This window comes from Mustela erminea, chromosome 3 (assembly GCF_009829155.1).
Source record: "Mustela erminea isolate mMusErm1 chromosome 3, mMusErm1.Pri, whole genome shotgun sequence".
Taxonomy (NCBI): domain Eukaryota; kingdom Metazoa; phylum Chordata; class Mammalia; order Carnivora; family Mustelidae; genus Mustela; species Mustela erminea.
The window spans coordinates 96,500,176-96,518,712 of NC_045616.1; the positions used below are offsets into that span (position 1 = coordinate 96,500,176).

General features: G+C 35.7%; 1 protein-coding gene across 2 annotated transcripts in view; it reads right to left on the minus strand.

Moving 5' to 3' along the window:
• The window catches only part of ADAMTS19 (ADAM metallopeptidase with thrombospondin type 1 motif 19), a 252,739-nt gene that overhangs the window by 54,976 nt on the left and 179,226 nt on the right, over positions 1-18,537 (minus strand). For both annotated transcript variants that reach the window (XM_032336832.1, XM_032336831.1), the window contains one exon: positions 11,831-11,911. In XM_032336832.1, coding sequence (XP_032192723.1) covers positions 11,831-11,911 — 81 coding nt within the window. The remainder of the gene's footprint in view (positions 1-11,830; positions 11,912-18,537) is intronic.

Sequence of the window (18,537 nt, forward strand, 5' to 3'; positions counted from 1 at the left end):
TGGTGGGAATGCAAGCTGGTGCAACCACTCTGGAAAACAGCATGGAGGTTCCTCAAAATATTGAAAATAGAACTGCCCTATGACCCAGCAATTGTACTACTGGGTATTTACCCTAAAGATACAAACGTAGTGATCCGAAGGGGCATGTGCACCCGAATGTTTATAGCAGCAATGTCCACAATAGCCAAACTATGGAAAGAACCTAGATGTCCATCAAGAGATGAATGGATAAAGAAGAGGTGGTATATATACACAATGGAATACTATGCAGCCATCAAAAGAAATGAAATCTTGCCATTTACGACAATATGGATGGAACTAGAGTGTATCATGCTGAGTGAAATAAGTCAAGTGGAGAAAGACAACTATCATATGATCTCCCTGATATGAGGAAGTGGTGATGCAACATGGGGGCTTAAGTGGGTAGGAGAAGAATAATTCAATATATCCATAACTATATTATGTTTAAATACATTAAGGATATTAGTTAAAAGAGAGAGACTCTCAGGCCAGAGGGGGGGAAAAAGACCCCACTCTATTCAATTTAGAAGAACGCACTTTAAAAATAAAACATAGGTAGATTAAACCTAAAAGGATGGGAAAAATTAAGCAGAAGACACTAATTATAAAAAGGATGTATTGGCTATTTCAGTATCAGATAGCATGGACTTCAGGGCAAGGGATAGTTGCAGAGATAAAAAAAGATTAAAAAAATGCCATTTAAATTTTAATTACTTTAAATGTAAAATTCTAAATGATATTTAAAACTTATTATGTAACCATACAATCCTAAGTGTGAAAGAGACCATCAAAATGCATGAAGAAAGCTGTTGAAAGATAGTTGAAAGAGTTCTTTAAATGTACTAAAAATAATTTTTTAAGATGAATAATAAATATAAATACCTATATCATATTGTTTCCTTTATAAGTAATACATTAATTAAGAAGATTTATTGGTATTTATTAGATGTTCAGGAAAATTACATTTTTATATAATTTACAGACAAGTTTTTTAAAAAGATAAGTGTTTTTGCAAATATTTTTCTGATACTATGACTTGCGTTTTAATTTTCTTTCTTTTTTTTTTTCATTTATTTGATAGAGATCAAAAGTAGGCAGAGAGGCAGGCAGGGGGTTGGAAAGCAGGCTCCCCGCTGAGCAGAGAGCCCGATGCAGGGCTCAATCCCAGGACCCTGGGACCATGACCTGAGCCAAAGGCAGAGGCTCTAACCCACTGAGCCACCCAGGCACCCTGCGTTTAAATTTTCTTAATGGTGTCCTTTAATGAGCAATAGTTTCACTTTTGATTAACTTAAACACATTCATTTTTGGGTAAAGGGGTCCGTATTTTTGTATATCTGTTGTAAAGAAATCTTTGCCACCCACAATGTCTTGAAGGTTTTCTCTCATTTTTTTTTAGAAGATTTTATTCATTTATTTATTTATTTGAGAGAGAGAGAGAGAGTGAGTGCAAGCTTCAGAGCATGTGAGTGGTGAGGGGTTGGGCCAGAAGGAGAGGGAGAGAGAGAATCTCAGGTAGACTCCTGACCAAGCCTGGAGCCCCATGTGGGAACTAGATCCCAAAATCCATGATCATGAACTGAGTGGAAACCAAGAGTTCCACACCCTCAACCAACAGGGCCACCCAGGTACCCCTCTCTTATGTTTTTTGCTAGAAGTTTTAGAGTTTTAGCTTTTTTGTGTATATCTCCAATCCATTTTGAGTTAATTGTTGTGTATGATAAGAGGTAGGAGTTAAAGCTCAGTTTTTGCCCCTCACATTAATACCCAATTATTCCAGCATTACTTTCCAACATATTTAAATAACACAGAAAAAGAAAAATATCTTTTTCTGTGTTATTTAAATATGTTGGTTGGAAGTCAGTTCATGCCCCTATTTAATGTTTGATTTCACTATGACAATAGATTTGTCAATTTTTGTCAATTTTTGCCTAAGAGCTTTTAAGCTGAATTCCTGGGTTCATACAATTTTAAAATTATAATGTCTTAAAGAGGAATTAAGTTATTTTTTAATTATTCTGTGAGTTCTTTTTAACTCAAATAATGCATTTTCCTTTAAAATGAGTTCTGACTTGGGTGCCTGGGTAATTCAGTTGGTTAAGCATCTGCCTTCAGCTCAGGTCATGATCTCAGAGTCCTGGGATTGAGTCTTGTATCTGGCTCCCTGCTCAGCAAGGAGCTTCTTGTTTCTTCCTCTGCCCCTTTCCCAGGTCTCTCACGTACGCGCTGGTGCTCTCTCTCTCTCAAAAATGATTTAAAAACTCTTTAAAAACAGTGAGTTCTGACTTACATTACTTTGGCTCTATCAGAATTCTTTCTGTTTGTATTTTTTTCTAGTATAGTTTTCCATTCTTTGATTTTTAGTAAAAATCCAGTCTGATAATTTTGTCTTTTTAACAGAAATTTTAGTTTTTAAATGTTTAAGATTGTTGGTATGTTTTGTTTTATTTATGCCATCTTATTTTATGCTTTCTTTTCTCCTTTTTGCTGTGTATTTCTGCTATTTTTCTCCTAATCTTGTAGTCTTATTGATTGAATTTTGAAAATTTAATTTTAAAAATTATATTTGGTTATTGGACTATGTCTTTTAGTCAATTTTGTTTATTCTTATTTTTAAATCCCTTTTTCATATTTTAAAACTTTACTGTTTTTGTATTTTCTGTATATGATCCAAATACATATCGAATTCTGCTCTCCCTTATTTTTACTGCATCTATTTCCTTTTGTCTTTCCTGAACATTTTTTTACTACAAAATTATATTTGTTGAACCTTATAAAATTCCTTTGAGGCCTGGTTTGAAAGTGCATTATTTCAAAAAGGATTTGCATTTGTATATGCCTGCCCCCTTGGTAATTCATTAAAATAAACGTCTTGGAGTTTTGGACTTCCTAGTTGGGTAAATTCATGCTATAAAGCCATAGAGCATTTGCTTTGGGTTTGGAATCTTGAAGGAAGTTCATTTTCTACTTCCACTGAGTACCAAAGTTAATACATACACATTTCCTTTCGTTCTCCTTTTACAGTGCAAATGCATTTCTATGTCTCCTTCACACTGAGCTTGTAGTCCTTTGGGGTCTTGCTTTATGTAGGTGTCTCTTGTTCAAGCCTCTACTTTATAAAGCCTCAGGCTTTGTTTTCTGTCCATGGTCTGCCTTGGTGCTCAAAATCTAAACTGGTCACCAGGTTTAATAATAAGTGAGATTTCAGTCAGGCTAATATGCTGGCTTCCTGTTCTAACTTTGTTTTTAGTGTGTGAGTGTTCCTTAGTTTCTTTTCATTTTAGAAGTAACTTTAAAATGTGTTTTTTTCCCTCCTCTTCTAATTTGCTCAACATTTTAAATTTTTCTTAATGAAAAGTTTTTCCATAGTGGTTTGTATGCAAAACTGCAGGCGAGGTAAGTGGACCCATATGACCTTTATTTTTTTAGACTTTTAAATGTCCTAAGCTATAATGATTTTGTAAAGCTATAATGTATAGTCCATCTGAACTCCTACCCATTTTAGACTTTCTCATTAATTTTTAACAAAACAATTGAGCCATGATATTCAGAGGTACAGATAATGATTATATATAAGAATACAACTCAGAGAGTAATGAAAAAGAATAATTGTATTGGGAGGGAATTAATTGTCCCCTTTGAGATAATATATAGCTTTATGTAGATGAGTTAATTTGTTAAAGAATGATCAGCTTGCCAGGAAATAATCTATTTTTCCTTATGCTATTTCAGAAAAAAGATGATTTTTCAATAACTTCCTTCCAGTGCCTGAAGAGGTCTTTAAGAAATGTGCTTTATGATACTTATTCTCTATAATAGACCTGAAATCTAATATTTGAGACTTAAAATCTAGGATTTAAATACGGCATCATTTTTTCCCCAAATTTGTCCCCATCCATGTGCGCTAGCTCACTAAATGCCATTTATTTGCCCAGGTGTTTAATCCAGAAACCTAAAAGTCATCCTTGAATCTTGTCTTCTATCAACACATCCATTTGCAAAAGTTTCATGTGCTCAACTTCTTCAGTGTCTCTAAAAGTTATTGGGTTCTTTCCATTCCCATTCTTTGATAGGATTATGCAAGTGGTCACTTTGTCTTCATTCTTGCACCCTTCCCTTAATTCATCAGGAAAAGTGATTTCCTCAGTTGAGAAGAAAACTTAGTGGGGTTCTTGAATAAACATGGCAACACATTATATTTTCAACCCTAATCTCTTTAGTAGTATTTATGAGTGTTCAAGAGCACTCATGCTGTTTCCTTGTAAAGTAAAAGACCCTAGAAACTTGTGCCTAATTCTAATTACAAAGAAAACTGACAATAATGAGGCCAGATACTTAACATAGACATGTGATTCCATTTTAAATTAATTTTCTTTTCAGAAGAAAAAGTAGTTTGGATATTTATGTTTAGAGATATGCATCAGGGAAAGAAGATGGGATCTGGATGAACTGGAGGTAGTAATAAGAGAAGAAAACTATCTTTTCATAATTTGTATTCATCTGAGTTAGCTGTACACAATTGATCTCATTAATTAAGACAAGGAGGAAAGAAGGGAGTTTGGGGGGAAGTTCAAAGGCAATGTGTTCATATATGACATGTACCCTAAAATCACAAGTGCATTACTGTGAGACACTATGAATAAAAAAGAAAAAGTAAAAAGGAACACTAGGAATCAGATACTATGGCCACACTGCCTGGTTTGAAATTCAAGATCACAGCTTTTTTAGATGTATGATCTTGGGAAAGAAACTTAAAACTCTCTTGTCCTCTAGTCTCTGATTAAAGAAATATATATATATATAGTGATGTCTACTTCATAGAGATGTGAAGATTCACTTAACAGATATATTTAATGAACTGGCCCATGACTAATTACTACACAAGTATGAACCATCTTTTCTTAATTAAAATTCACTCATAAAAAGTCTTTATTATTTTCTGTGTGCCAGAGTCTGCTTGAGTTTTTCCTAGTAAAGCTCTGTGCAACAGGATCTCTGCCTTCAGAATTAACCATGGAGATCCACAGTGTAAAAGCCCAAATATGGACAGATTAGACAACTCAGACAATGATGGTGATAAATACTCCAAAGGAGAGTAAGCAGGACAGGGCGGCAGTGGTTATGGAGAGAAAGTGATACATTTGAGTAACTGACAGGACTCACTGATGCATTAATGTGGTAAAGATAGTCATCAAGGAGAACTAGTGCTGGTATAAACTACTGGATAGAAATTAGGGACTGTGGTGGGATAAATAATGTCCCACAAGAAGGTAACCATGTCCTAAAAAATAGACACCATAGAAAGAACCTTCTCTGCCCACAAAAGGATGAAGTTAGTTTAGAAATCTGTCACAGGGAAAACTGGAAAATTTACAAATGTGGAAATGAAACAGCACACTCAAAAATCCAGTGGATCAAAGAAGAAATTACAAGGGAAGTTAGAAAAAATCTTGAGACAAATGGATATGAAAACCCAACACAGTAAAATGCAGAGGAGACAGCAAAAGAAGTGTGATAGGGGAAATTTAGAGCAACAAACACATGAAAAGAGAAGACAGATCTAGTGGTGCTGGGTGGCTCATTAAGTCTCTGACTCTTCATTTTGGCTCAGGTCATGATCTCAGGGTTATGAGATGGAGCCGTGCATCAGGTTCCTCACAAAGCATGAAGCTTGCTTAAGATTCTCTCTCTCCCTCTCCTTCTGCCCCTACCTCCCCCCGCCACATGTGTGTGCCCTCTCATTCTCTTTCAAAACAAAAATAAAAACAAAAAACAAACAAAACAAAACAAAACCAACTCAAATTAACAACCTAACTTTACAACTTTAAGGAACAAAACTTTAGTTTTATTGACTAAGAAAGCAAAAAAAAAAAAAAGAGAGACAACTAAAAAGTCAGAAATGAAAGTGGGTATATTACAGCTGATACTGCAGAAATAAAAAGGATTATAAGAAAGTTATTATAAATAATCCTCAGATTATAAGAAAGTTATTATAAATAATCCTCACACCAGTCAGAATGGCTAGTATCAAACAGACAAGAAATAACAAGCTTTGGCGAGGATGCAGAGATAAAGAAAACCTTGTGCACTGTTGGTGGGAGAATAAACGGTGCAGCCACTCTGGAAAACAGTATGGAGAGTCCTCAGAAAATTAAAGATAGAAATTCCATATAAGCCAGTAATTCTATCTTTGGGTATTTACCCAAAGAAAATGAAAACACTAATTCTTAAAGATATCTGCATCCCAGTGTTTACTGTGTTTATTGCAACACTATTTACACTATCTAAGATATGGAAGTAACCTGTGTCCATCAATAGATAAATGGATAAAGAAGATACAGTGTGTGCATGTGTGTGTGTGTGTAACAGAATATTACTCACCCATAAAAAAACGAACTCTTCTTATTTTTGACAACACAGGTGGACCTAGAGGATATTACACTCATTGAAATAAGTCAGACAAAGAAAGACAATGTGATTTCATTTATATGTGGAGTTACAAACAAGCAAACAAAAAGAGAAATGGAAACAGACTCATGAACACAGAGAATACACTGGAAGCTGTGAGTGGTAGAGGGATGAATGAAATAGTAAAGAGGATTAAGAAGTACCAACTTCCAGTTACAAAATAAGTTATGGGGATTAAAAGTGGGGCATGGGGATATAGTCAAGTTCACTAAAATAATTGTATGATGACAGACGGCAACTTCATTTGTCATGGAGAGTCTTGTGCAATGTATAAAACCGTTAAATCACTATATTGTGCACCTGAAATTAATATAACATTGTATGTCAACTATACCTCAACAAAAATTTTAAAAATCTGTATGCTAACAAATTGTATAACCTAAATGAAATGTACAAATTCCTAGAAACACAAAGCTTACAAAGACTGAATCACAAAGAAATAGAAATCTTAAAAATATCTATAAGTAGTAAGGACACCGAATCAATAATCAAAAATACCCCCCCCCCAAAAAAAGAAGCGCTGGATGTTATGGCTGCACTGGCAAACACTACAAAACGTTTAAAGAAGTACTAACATCAATCTTCATATTCTCCAAGAAGTGAATTGGAGGGAAGACTTCCTAACATACAGTTTGAGGTGTAACTCATTCTTTGCTACCAAAGCCAGACAAAAACACACAGATACAAAAACAAAACTACAGACCAATTTCTCTTATGAACACCGACACAAAAATTCTCAATAAAGCAGCAAACCGAATTCACAAACATAAAAGGCATTCAAATCAGAGAGGGAAAAATACAATCATTTCTGATTGCAGATGATACATCTTCCATGTAGAAAACCCTAAAGATTCTACACACACATACAATAGAGCCTGTTTTAAAAGTCGCATGATACAAAGTCAACACAAAGAAAGGTAGCTGCATTTCTATATATTAGCAATGTAAAATCTGAAAAGGAAATTAAGAAAGCAATCCATGTACAATAGTATCAAAAATAATTAACTCAATTGAGGGGTAAAAGACTTATACAATAACAAAAACCAGAACACACTCCTGAAAGAATTAAAGAAGACATAAATAAATGGAAACACATCCCAGGTTCATGGATTGGAAGACTTAGTACTGTTAAGATGTCAATGTTATCAAATTTTGATCTACAAATTCAGTGCAATCCTTACCAAATTTCCAATGGCCTTTTTCACAGAAATAATTAAACCTTTCTAAAATTCATATGGAATTTCAAGTAACCCTGAATAACCAGAACAAACTGGAAAAAGAGGAACAAAGCTGGCAATTCACACTTCCTGATATGAAAACTTACTAGAAAGCTAGTATAATCAAAACAGTGTGCTGCTGACATAAAAACAGAGATATACATAAACAATGAATGCTGGAACACTGAAAAGAAATAAAATAAAATGAAAACAAAACAAAACAAAAAAACAGACATATAGACAAATGGAATAGAATAGAGACTTCAGATATAAGCCTTTGCATATGGAGCCAAATGACTTTCTGCAAGGGTGCCAGGATTGTTCAACAGAGAAAGAACACTCTTTCTATCAGTGGTACTGGGAAAACGGAGTATCCACATGCAGAAAAATGAAGTTGTACACTTGACTAACACTATCTACAAAAATTAACTCAAAATGGATCAAAGATCTAAATGTAAGACCTGAAACCATAAAAGTCTTAGAAGCAAACATAAGGCAAAAGCTTCACAATATTGAATTCGGCAGTGACTCCTTGGACATGACACCAAAGGCACAGGTGATAAAAGAAAAACAGATAAACTTCATGAAAATAAAAAAACTTTTGTGTATCAAAAGATACCAGTAACAGAATGGGAAAAAATATTTGAAATCACTTATCTCATAAGGGGTTAATATCCAGAACATACGACGACCTCCTAAAACTTATCGTCATCAACAGCCACAATGAATCATTATTTTGAAAATGGACAGAAGACTTGAATAGACATATCTTCATAGAAGATATGTCAATGACCAAGAAGTATATGAAAAGATTTTCAGCTTCACTAATCATTAGGAAGGTGCAAAACAAAACCACACAAAAAATCACCTCACACCCATTAGGATGGCTACTACCAGGATAAAGGGAAAACCTCAAGAGTTGGTAAGAACTGGGGCACTGGGTGCCTCAGTCAGTTAAACATCTGTCTTCGGCTTAGGTCAAGATCCCAGGGTCCTGGGATTGAGTCCTGTGTGGGACTCCCTACTTAGCGGGCAGCCTTGTTCTTCTCCCTCTGCCCCTCCCCACTGCTACTGTTTGCTCTCTCTCTCTTGCTATCTCTCTCAAATAAATAAATAAAATCTTTTTTTTTTAAGAGTTAGCAAAAAAATACAGAAACTGGAACCCTTGCACACTGTTGGTGGTACTGGAAAATAATGCAGAACTGTGGAAAAGGGTGTGGCCATTCATAAAAATGAGAAATAGAATTACCATAATATACAGAAATTCTACCTCTGGGAATCTATTCAAAAGAATGAAAAGCTGGATCTTGAAGAGATATCTGTACAATCTGTACACCCATGTTCACAGTAGTATTATTCACAACAGCTAACAAGTGGAAGCAGCCCAAGTATCCATGAATGAATGAATGAATGAATAAGCAAAATGTGGTCTATGCATATAATGAAATATTATTTGGCCTTAAAAAGGAAAGAAATTTTGACACATGCAATATAGCATGATTAATTCTTGAGAACATTATCTTAAGTGATATATGATAGTCACAAAAGAACAGTTATTATTGTTATGAAAGAACAAAAGAAGAGATTCTGCATATAGAGAATATCCACATGTGCAGAGTGGTCAAATTCATGAAGATAGAAAGCCTTGGTGGCTACCAAGGGATGGGAGGAGAAGGGAATGGAGAGTTACCGTTAATGGAGACAGAGTTTCAGTTTTGCAAGATGAGAACCATTCTGGAGTTGGATGGCAGTGGTGCTTGTAAAACAAAGTGATGCACTCAGAGCCACTGAAATGTACACTTAACATAGTTAAGATGGTAAATTTTATGTTGCATGTATTTCAACTCAGTTAAAAAATAAATGTTATTAAGGAAAAAAAAGAAATATACCAGTTTCTGAATCCCTGGAACCTACAAATGCCAACTTATATGGCAAATAAATAAATAACTTGGCAGATATGATTAAGGATCTTGACATGGGGAGATTATTCTGGATAGTCCAAGTGGGTCTGAAATATAATCACATGTGTCCTTATAAGAGGTAGGAGGAGAGAGCTTTGAAGACAGACAAACAGGAGATGTCAAAGACACTAGGGAGGCAGGCAGTGGAATGATGCAGTCACAAGCCAAAGAATGCTAGCCGCTGCCAGGAGCTGGAGAAGGCAAGGAATAGGATCTCTAGAGAGAGCACAGCTTTGCAGATGCCTTGATTTTTGGTCCAGTGAAGCCATTATGGCCTCCAGAACTGTGAGAGAATATGTTTAAAACACTAGATGAGTGATACTTGATAGAGAAGTCCTAAGACACTCATACAGTGACACAGATAATATCGGGGTAAACTGAAGGAGGAAGAAGTTTCAGCATGGGGTGGGAATACAATTTTTGACTTAGACTTATTATTTCTGAGGTACACAAGAAATTTGATAATTTATACCCAATAAACATGTCAAACAATGGAGCTAGATGGGATACCCTAGGGAGACAAGACAGCAAGGAAGGGGGCAGGGCCCAGGCTTGAAACCCACAGCACGGGAACATAGAGAAAACATGTAGGGGAAGAGAATCCATCGGAAGAGACCAGTAAGGGACATCCAATGAAGCAGGGAGCCTCAAGTCTTCCAGTCAAAAGAAGAAAGTATTGAATGAATGGTGACCATTGGATGTATTAATATGGAGGCATTTATTGACCTTATATTAACTCCCTTTGACAGAAGGGAGACAGAAACAAGACTGGATTGGTCGAAGAGCCTAGGAAGTAAGGAATTAGAGCATGGAGATGCCCCATTTGTAAAACCGGCTGGTTCTTTTAGCCACATTTGTTATTAAAAATCATAGTACAATATCAAGTTTTACATAATATGAGAACATTCCATTTGAGACATCCATATTCCTTTCCAGTTTGGAAAAAAGAAAACATATTCCCACGTGTAAAAGCCAATTGTTGGCTATTGAATGCATATCCTGAAATTGTCCAGGTTTCGCACAGTGTCTCCAAAAACTGGGGATTAGTTTTAATCACACTTTGGATTATCTGGGATGATTCATTTGCACTTAAAATGAATTTAAAAACCTAGCTGGTAAAAGTAAATGAAATGAAATTAATTAGTAATAACAAACTAATGAGTGTGTCACATGACAAAGGATTTCTTTCACTGTCCCCTTTCCTCATATTTTCCTACTCCTAGAAAGCAAACCCTAATGAGAAAAATAATTCAATCCAAGAGCAGACTATTTTTAATGTTGCAAAGTAGAAACAATCATATAATGTTGGGTTATTTTCCATGTACAAAGTGTTTCCCTTGGGATATTTCTTTTGAAAAAGAATAATGAGAACATTATTTCTGTTAAGAAAAAAAGAGACATGTAGGCTTTCTTTAAAGATAATGTAAATACAATGTTTAAATTCTGGGAGAAGCTTTACTCTTTTATCAGACCTAATCACATTAGATTCCTTTATCCAGGGATGCCATGACTATAGACGATCATTTCACATCACTTAATGGGTTTTTAATTTTGATATATAAACAATACATATTTTGGCAACTGTGTATTTTCTTTTACATATTTAAAATCACTAACTAGCCTAATTAAAAGAGCTGAAACAATTCTTTCCACATACAACATTAAAAAATTTAAAATACTCTCTTCATAGGTGAAAATACCTTAAGTGAGGCAAGAGACAGTTCCTCTTAAGAGATTAAATCTGTTCAGTATATCAGAATGTTTTTGAGAATCCCACAAGATTTTCTATTTATAATCATTCATATATATGTATATATATATACACACATATATGCATTTGCACATGCAATAAATATATATGTGTATGTATGTATGATATGTATGAAATAAAACACACCTAAACCCTCCAATGAATTTTTTTTTAAAACATGGACTAACATGTGGAAGCAATTTATACTCTCCCAAAAACATAGACAACCAGATTGCTTTTGCTCTGGTAAGTCCCTGGGAGAGAAGGAAAGAAATTCCTACTTGATATGACAGGAGGTGCTTCCTGGGAAATTCAAACATGTAACTAGAAACAGATTGATGTCCTTGTCATCAGACAACTGTCAGGGTGGAGGGAGGGGGACTCGTACTTGGATTGGCTCTGTGTCAGGTTACCTAAATAGCTATGTGCCGGCTTTTCCTCCACAACTTTGATTCTTCTTGCTCCAGCAGGTATCACCAGCACTTCTACATAACCTGTAAGAGTCAATAAAACAAGAAATAAATCACGAGTTCTTTTAAGATCTCTTTTCTTAATTGACTTGTTCCCCCCACCCTTTCCTTTTAGTTTTGGTTTTTGCTATGAAATTTCAATAATATGCAAAGAAAGAAAGTTGTATATAAAAGCTGTCATAATTTCAAGTGGAGAATTTTCTTAGAAATATGTTGAGTCTATGGCACTATTATAAGGGCAAGCAGGTAATTTTATGTTATGTTAAAAAAAAAAAAAAGCGAAGTTCATTGATAGCTTATGAAGTAGAGTGAAAAAAGCACAATTGTCCAGCCCATTCAGAAACACAGTAGATCTTGGAAGAAAGCAAATAACCTCAGATTTTGTTCATGAAACCCCTTTAAGTTAGAATTTGTGGGGAAGAAGGAAAAGCAGCTGGAGAGAATACAGCTGGCGGGATCAGGTCTCTGGGTGGCTGAGTGTAGGACAAGAGAGACCAAGTACTCCCTTAGGAAACTAACAAAGGGTTTGGAAACTGGGGCTGAAGACAAATAAGTGTCAGGCCACACCAAGAAATCTGGCGTATCAAGGTGAATTGGGATAAATCGGAGGGGGAGATGAACCATGAGAGACCGTGGACTCTGAGAAACAAACTGAGGGTTTTGGAGGGGAAGGGGGTGGGAGAATGGGTGAGACTGGTGGTGGGTATTATGGAAGGGATGTGTTGCATGGAGTACTGGGTGTGGTGCATAAACAATGAATCTTGGAACACTGAAAAAATAAAATTAAATAAAAAATAAATAAATAAACAGCTAGAAGGAAGACACATTTAGATGTTTCTTAGGAAAGATTTTTCAGCAGAGGATACGAATGTAATAAAATGAAATAAGATAATAAAGTAAAATGAGACAGAAGAGAGTGTGCAGAAGAAGTAAAAATTAAGACTTTAGTGCAGAATAGTGGTAGAGTAGACACCTTATAGCTGAATAGTTACATATTAAATTATAAAACATATGATATATATAATAATATTTAATATTCTTCTCAATATCTGGGTAGTTCCATATATCTGATGAGAGTCTAACTTCAAAGTTGGGGGGGTTTTTTGGAATTTTTAAAAAAGTTTTTATTTAAATTCCAATAGATAACATACAGTGTAATATTAGTTCCAGGTGTAGAATTTAGTGATACATCACGTACATACAACACCCAGTGATCATCACTAAAATTACCCTCCTTAATGTCCATGGATGATGGGCAAAGTTAGTTTTAAAAAGGCACAATAGGGGTGCCTGGTGGCTCAGTGGGTTAAAGCCTCTGCCTTCGGTTTGGGTCACGATCCCAGGGTCCTGGGATCAAGCCCTGCATCAGGCTCTCTGCTCAGCAGGGAGCCTGCTTCCTCCTCTCTCTCTGCCTGCTTCTCTCTGCCTATTTGTGATCTCTGTCTGTCAAATAAATAATTAAAAAATCTTAAAAAAAATAAAAATAAAATAAAAAGGCACTATAACGAATCCCAGAATTGTCATCTGTTGCCTAATTATTCAAATTCCTGAAAAGGTTTACAATTATTGGTATATAGCCAAAGGTAGCATACACCCCACCTGGGGGCAGTGGCTGGAATTTGGGGCATGCGCTTTTCGAATAATAATTTCTATTAGCAAATGCTGCTCATCCAATTTAACCATTTTTAGTAACACCAAACCACACAAGCACTATCACTTTGATACATGAACAAAATAGGCAGTAATGAAAATAGAAACAAATGCTTACTGCCAATTTATACACAAAAGTACGGTAAGAAGATCTGGGCACTCAGTGAGCTCATAATGAAATTGGAAAGAAAAGGCAAAAATACCTTGCACAAATATGACTTCAAAAAACTTCCAAAATTATGTAAAAGAGAGCATATGCAAGATGATATGGTTAAATCCCTGCTTAGGAGTATAAACCCATGTTTCAACTGTCCTCTTAACCTGATCACATCTCACTCGAAAGGTTCACTGCTCTTTTTAATTCACAGAAGTGGGATTTTTTTTTCTTGTTTTCCTTTTAAAGTGTTATATACATGACTCATGTTTGAGAAACACTGGCATCAGCTAGAATCACTCTAATTCACAAAACATTTCAGAGAGTCAAGGAAAGCTTCACCAAAAAATAAACAGACGAACCATCTCTGAAGAATGGGCAGGATTTGGATATGTATAGAAAAAGTATGAGTTTGCTGTATGAAAGGGAAAGTAAGAGACTCAGTAATATTTTTAGTAGCATGTCAATAAAATAATTCTGTCAGAAAGAGGAGATGTTAGAATATGTCTCTGCTAAAGAGGGTTTTAATGCATGCCCAATACACTGAATTGATTCATGTGAACAATGGCTTGGGAAAGCTTTTTAAATTAAATTAAATTTATTTATTTATTTGACAGAGAGAGAGAGAGAGAGAGAGATCAATCACAAGTAGGTAGAAAGGCAGGCAGAGAGAGAGGGGAAAGCAGGCTCCCCGCTGAGCAGAGAGCCCTAGAAGGGTTTGATCTCAGGATCCTGAGATCATGACCTGAGCCAAAGGCAGAGGCTCAACCCACTGAGCCATCCAGGCATCCCTGGCTTGGAGAAGCTTTATCTGACAGCAGTATTCAGGATGCCTGGGGATATAGTTGTACATAACAGTTACCAGAAAGCTAATGTAAAAATCCCAGGAATATGAGAGGCTAAGGAAGAAAGACTATAGGGCCCTGTGAAGGAAAAAAAAAAAAAAAAATTCTGAACTTGATAACCAATAGAAAGTGGGGAAATAAACACTGAACACAAATGCATTCTTCTTACTTCTGTGAGAATGTAGCCATAGTTTGTAAGAACATGGAAGTCAAGTTTTGGTAGTAATCTGATAAGTTTGACTTTGCAATTTGCACTTAATAAAACCACGTAACACACTAGTAAAAATATCTGCTAAGAACTGTGGAACTTCTGGAACTCCAGACAAAAACAGGTGAGGGGAGTACTTTTGTGAGGCAGTAATATCAGCCATGAAAGTAACTGGAGAAAACGAAGAGAAGGACTCAACCTAGGACAGCCATAGTTTTCAACAGGCTGAAAATAAAAAAGAATCCAGAGAAGGAATCATCACAAGAAGATGGAGATCTGACTGTTTTGGTGAGATGGAATCCTATGGATTGGATTATCTCTAACAGAGCCGTTGGTCAGTGGTGTCAAAAGCTATACAATAATCAAAAAGAAAGGTGACAACGGATAGCCCATCAGATGTTACAGTCAAGAGGTGACTGTTCATCTCTGAGCAAAGGAATTTAGTAAAGTATTTGGAGATGATGTTAAATTTCAGGATGTTAAGAAAGAAGAGTGGAGAGAGAGAAATGGAGTAACTGTCAATTCCTATTTGGGTTTAGCAGTAAACTCAGGAGTTTGCTGTGCATTAGGACACCAGTTATATCTAAGTTCATAGATTCATCTGGAGCAATTCTCTATTACTCAGCTGGAATGGCTTAAAGGACAGATGAGGTAGACTGAGTTTAAAGAAGAAAGGGAGGGAGAGAAATACTGAGCGAAGACATTTGAAGTCTTAGCCATAGTCAATGACTGGGGGGCCTAAATAGTTTTCAATAATTAAATCACTTAGCACAATTAAGAATGCACTTTTGGACAAGTTTTGATTTAAATTCCAGTTAGTTAACATATATTTAAATCAGTGAATACGAGGGTGGCCATTGCCAAGTTTAGCAGTTTATGAATAAAGTCTGTGATGTCAATGTCATAAATTTGATCCTCATGTTGGATAGCTGGTTTTGTACACAGAAACATCCTACTTGGGGCACCTGGGTGGCTCAGTGGGTTAGGCATCTGCCTTTGGCTCCGGCATGATCCCAGGGTCCTAGAATCAAGCCCCGCATCGGGCTCTCTGCTCAGCAGGGAGCCTGCTTCCACCCTCTCTCTGCCTGCCTCTCTGCCTACTTGTGATCTCTGTCTGTCAAATAAATAAATAAAATCTTAGGAAAAAAAAAAAAAAAGAAACATCCTACTTAACAGAGATCCCGTTCTTAAGCCGACCTCTTAAAATGCCAACAGCAGTCATTATCATCATGATAGTAATAATGATAAATGTCACATTTTGAACAGTTGCTATGTGCTAGACACTATTATAGGCAATTGACATAAATTTTTCATTTAATTGTAATGATAAAATCCATGGTAGATACTACATTTCTCACTTGATAGATGAGAAAATAAAGGTAGAGGGAAGAAAAAAAATACTATTTTCAAGACTGCTTTGTCAGTAATTAGCTGACTTCAGAGCTGTCTGATTCTACCATGGGCTTCTAGCTATGACCCGCTGTTACTATTTCATAAAATAGAATACGTAACAGTATAACTCTCCTCCTGCTGTGCCAAACATACAAACAAAAAGTCTAAGAGCATGTGTTCCTTATACAGGATCAGTATCATCATCTCTTCCATTAAGAATAACACATTTGGGGCACCTGTGTGGCTCAGTGGGCTAAGCCTCTGTCTTTGGCTCCGGTCATGATCTGAGTCCTGGGATTGAGCCCTACATTGGGCTCTCTGCTCAGCAGGGAGCCTGCTTCCCTCTCTCTCTCTGCCTGCCTCTCTGCTTACTTGTGAGCTCTCTCTCTCTCTCTGTCAAATAAATAAATAAAATCTTTAAAAAAGAGTAACACATTTTATGCTCATTTCTTCCTAGTGTATATGGTTAGCTATCTAATTCCACAACCAGCCAAAAATACAATTTATCTTTAAAAATTCCTTTAAAAAACTTATCCTGCAGCTAGGCAAGTTGAAATGAAAGACATAATAAATGCACTAAGGAAAAAAAACCCTCCTCAAGTTTATTTTCTAGCTCCAACAAAAATGATTTAGCAAACTCTAAGTAGAGCACAGGGACTGAAAACACCCACATGTGTCTGCACATGTGTTGCTCATACAATATATACAGTGAGCATGGCCAACTGGACCAAAGAAGCCTTCAATTTCTTCAAGAAATTCTAGGAAGCCCATAAACTATAAGGATAAAATTGTCTCCAGAGAAACATTCTTAAGTCACAAGGAGAGGAAGCCCATGATATAATTAAGGACTTACACAGGTTTTTGTTCTTTAAACTCACTAAAAAATAATGTTTTGCTATTAATTATGTTAATAAATATTAATGGATCACACACTATGCTGGTCATTTGTAATATGGTGTTAAATAAAAGTAGTAATGAGATTTGTCTGGATTCATCTTTTAAAGACTATTGGGAAAGAAAGATGAGGAAATGTAAACCTAAAAAATGTGATTAGAGCCTCTCTAGGTATGACACAAATATGGTATCCAGAACCAACTTGTTAGTGATGGGAGGTAGAGTTTGCCCAGTGCTCACTGAAGAAGGGCCATTTGAACTGAGATCTAAGTGGTGTCTAGAAATGAGCCAGTGAAGGTAAGAGAAAGCTCACAGAACCATATTTTTAAATACAAGATGCCAGAGGGAGCATGGTGAGTTTGAGCATCTATAATAAATCTAGAAACAAAAGGAATGCTGGTGTGAGATGATGCTGAAAAGACAGGTAGAAACAACACCATGCAGGATCTTATGGTCCAAGCTAACAATTCTGGTCTCTTCACTGAGAGTACCGTGAAACTAGCATAGAGTTGAAAGGAAAAAAGCAACATTATTAGTCTTCGATAATCCCAGTATCTTAGGCATCTCAGACATTTTCCAAATAATAGCTTCCATTAACATGAATTACCAATAGAAAATGAACAAATGAACAAAAGTGAAATCAAAGTGCAATAAAAACAAAGGTTTGAACTAGAAATCTGGGGGAAAACGTACCCACACAAATGCAGTCAGAACGAAAAGCATCACTAATTTTTAAACTGGCATTTCTGCTTTCTATGCTTAGTGGAGAAACAAACTTACTACAACGAAATAAAGATGTTAGTTCTGAATGTATACCAGTAATCTTCAGTGAACTGTTTCCATGCATACTAAATAACCATGCAAGAATATTCTTTAAAAAATTCTTGTATCTTTAAAAAATCTTTGTTCTTTCAGACTTTCATTTGAACTTCTATACTGTAAGCCCCCCTCTGCTGCAATCATCCTGTAACGCTCATTATAATTGTACTTTTTAGTTGAAAGTCTGAAAGGCTATTATGGCAAAGTATGACTTTTCTAAATGAGTTCTGGCGGATTTTGACTTCTAGGACCTGTCACATTTTTCACAGCTTTGGAGGTTGAGATTTTGATCTGCAATTTACCCTGGGCTTCAGTTATTTTTAGGCTTCAAAATCTTCAAGCTCACTTATCTTTTATTCTGCTGGGGCCCAGCAAAAGTTTATATTCAGCTTTAGAGGGCTGTGTCTACATTTGTTTTTCTGAAGGCCTCTTGTATCTAGAATGAACTCAGTTTTCTTAATTATTCAGACAAAAATGGATCACTGTTTGTATTCAAACTAAAACATTCTTTGGTCTCAGATTTTTTTGATATTTGAAAGAATTTAAAATGGGAAAAAACTGAGGAATATAATAGAAGCATACTAATAATGATGAAAATATAATCATAAATACTAAAGATAGTTGAGAAGACATCCAGGTAAGATGATAATGTAAATGTCTGCTTACTCCCAGTGTTTTCTACTGGATA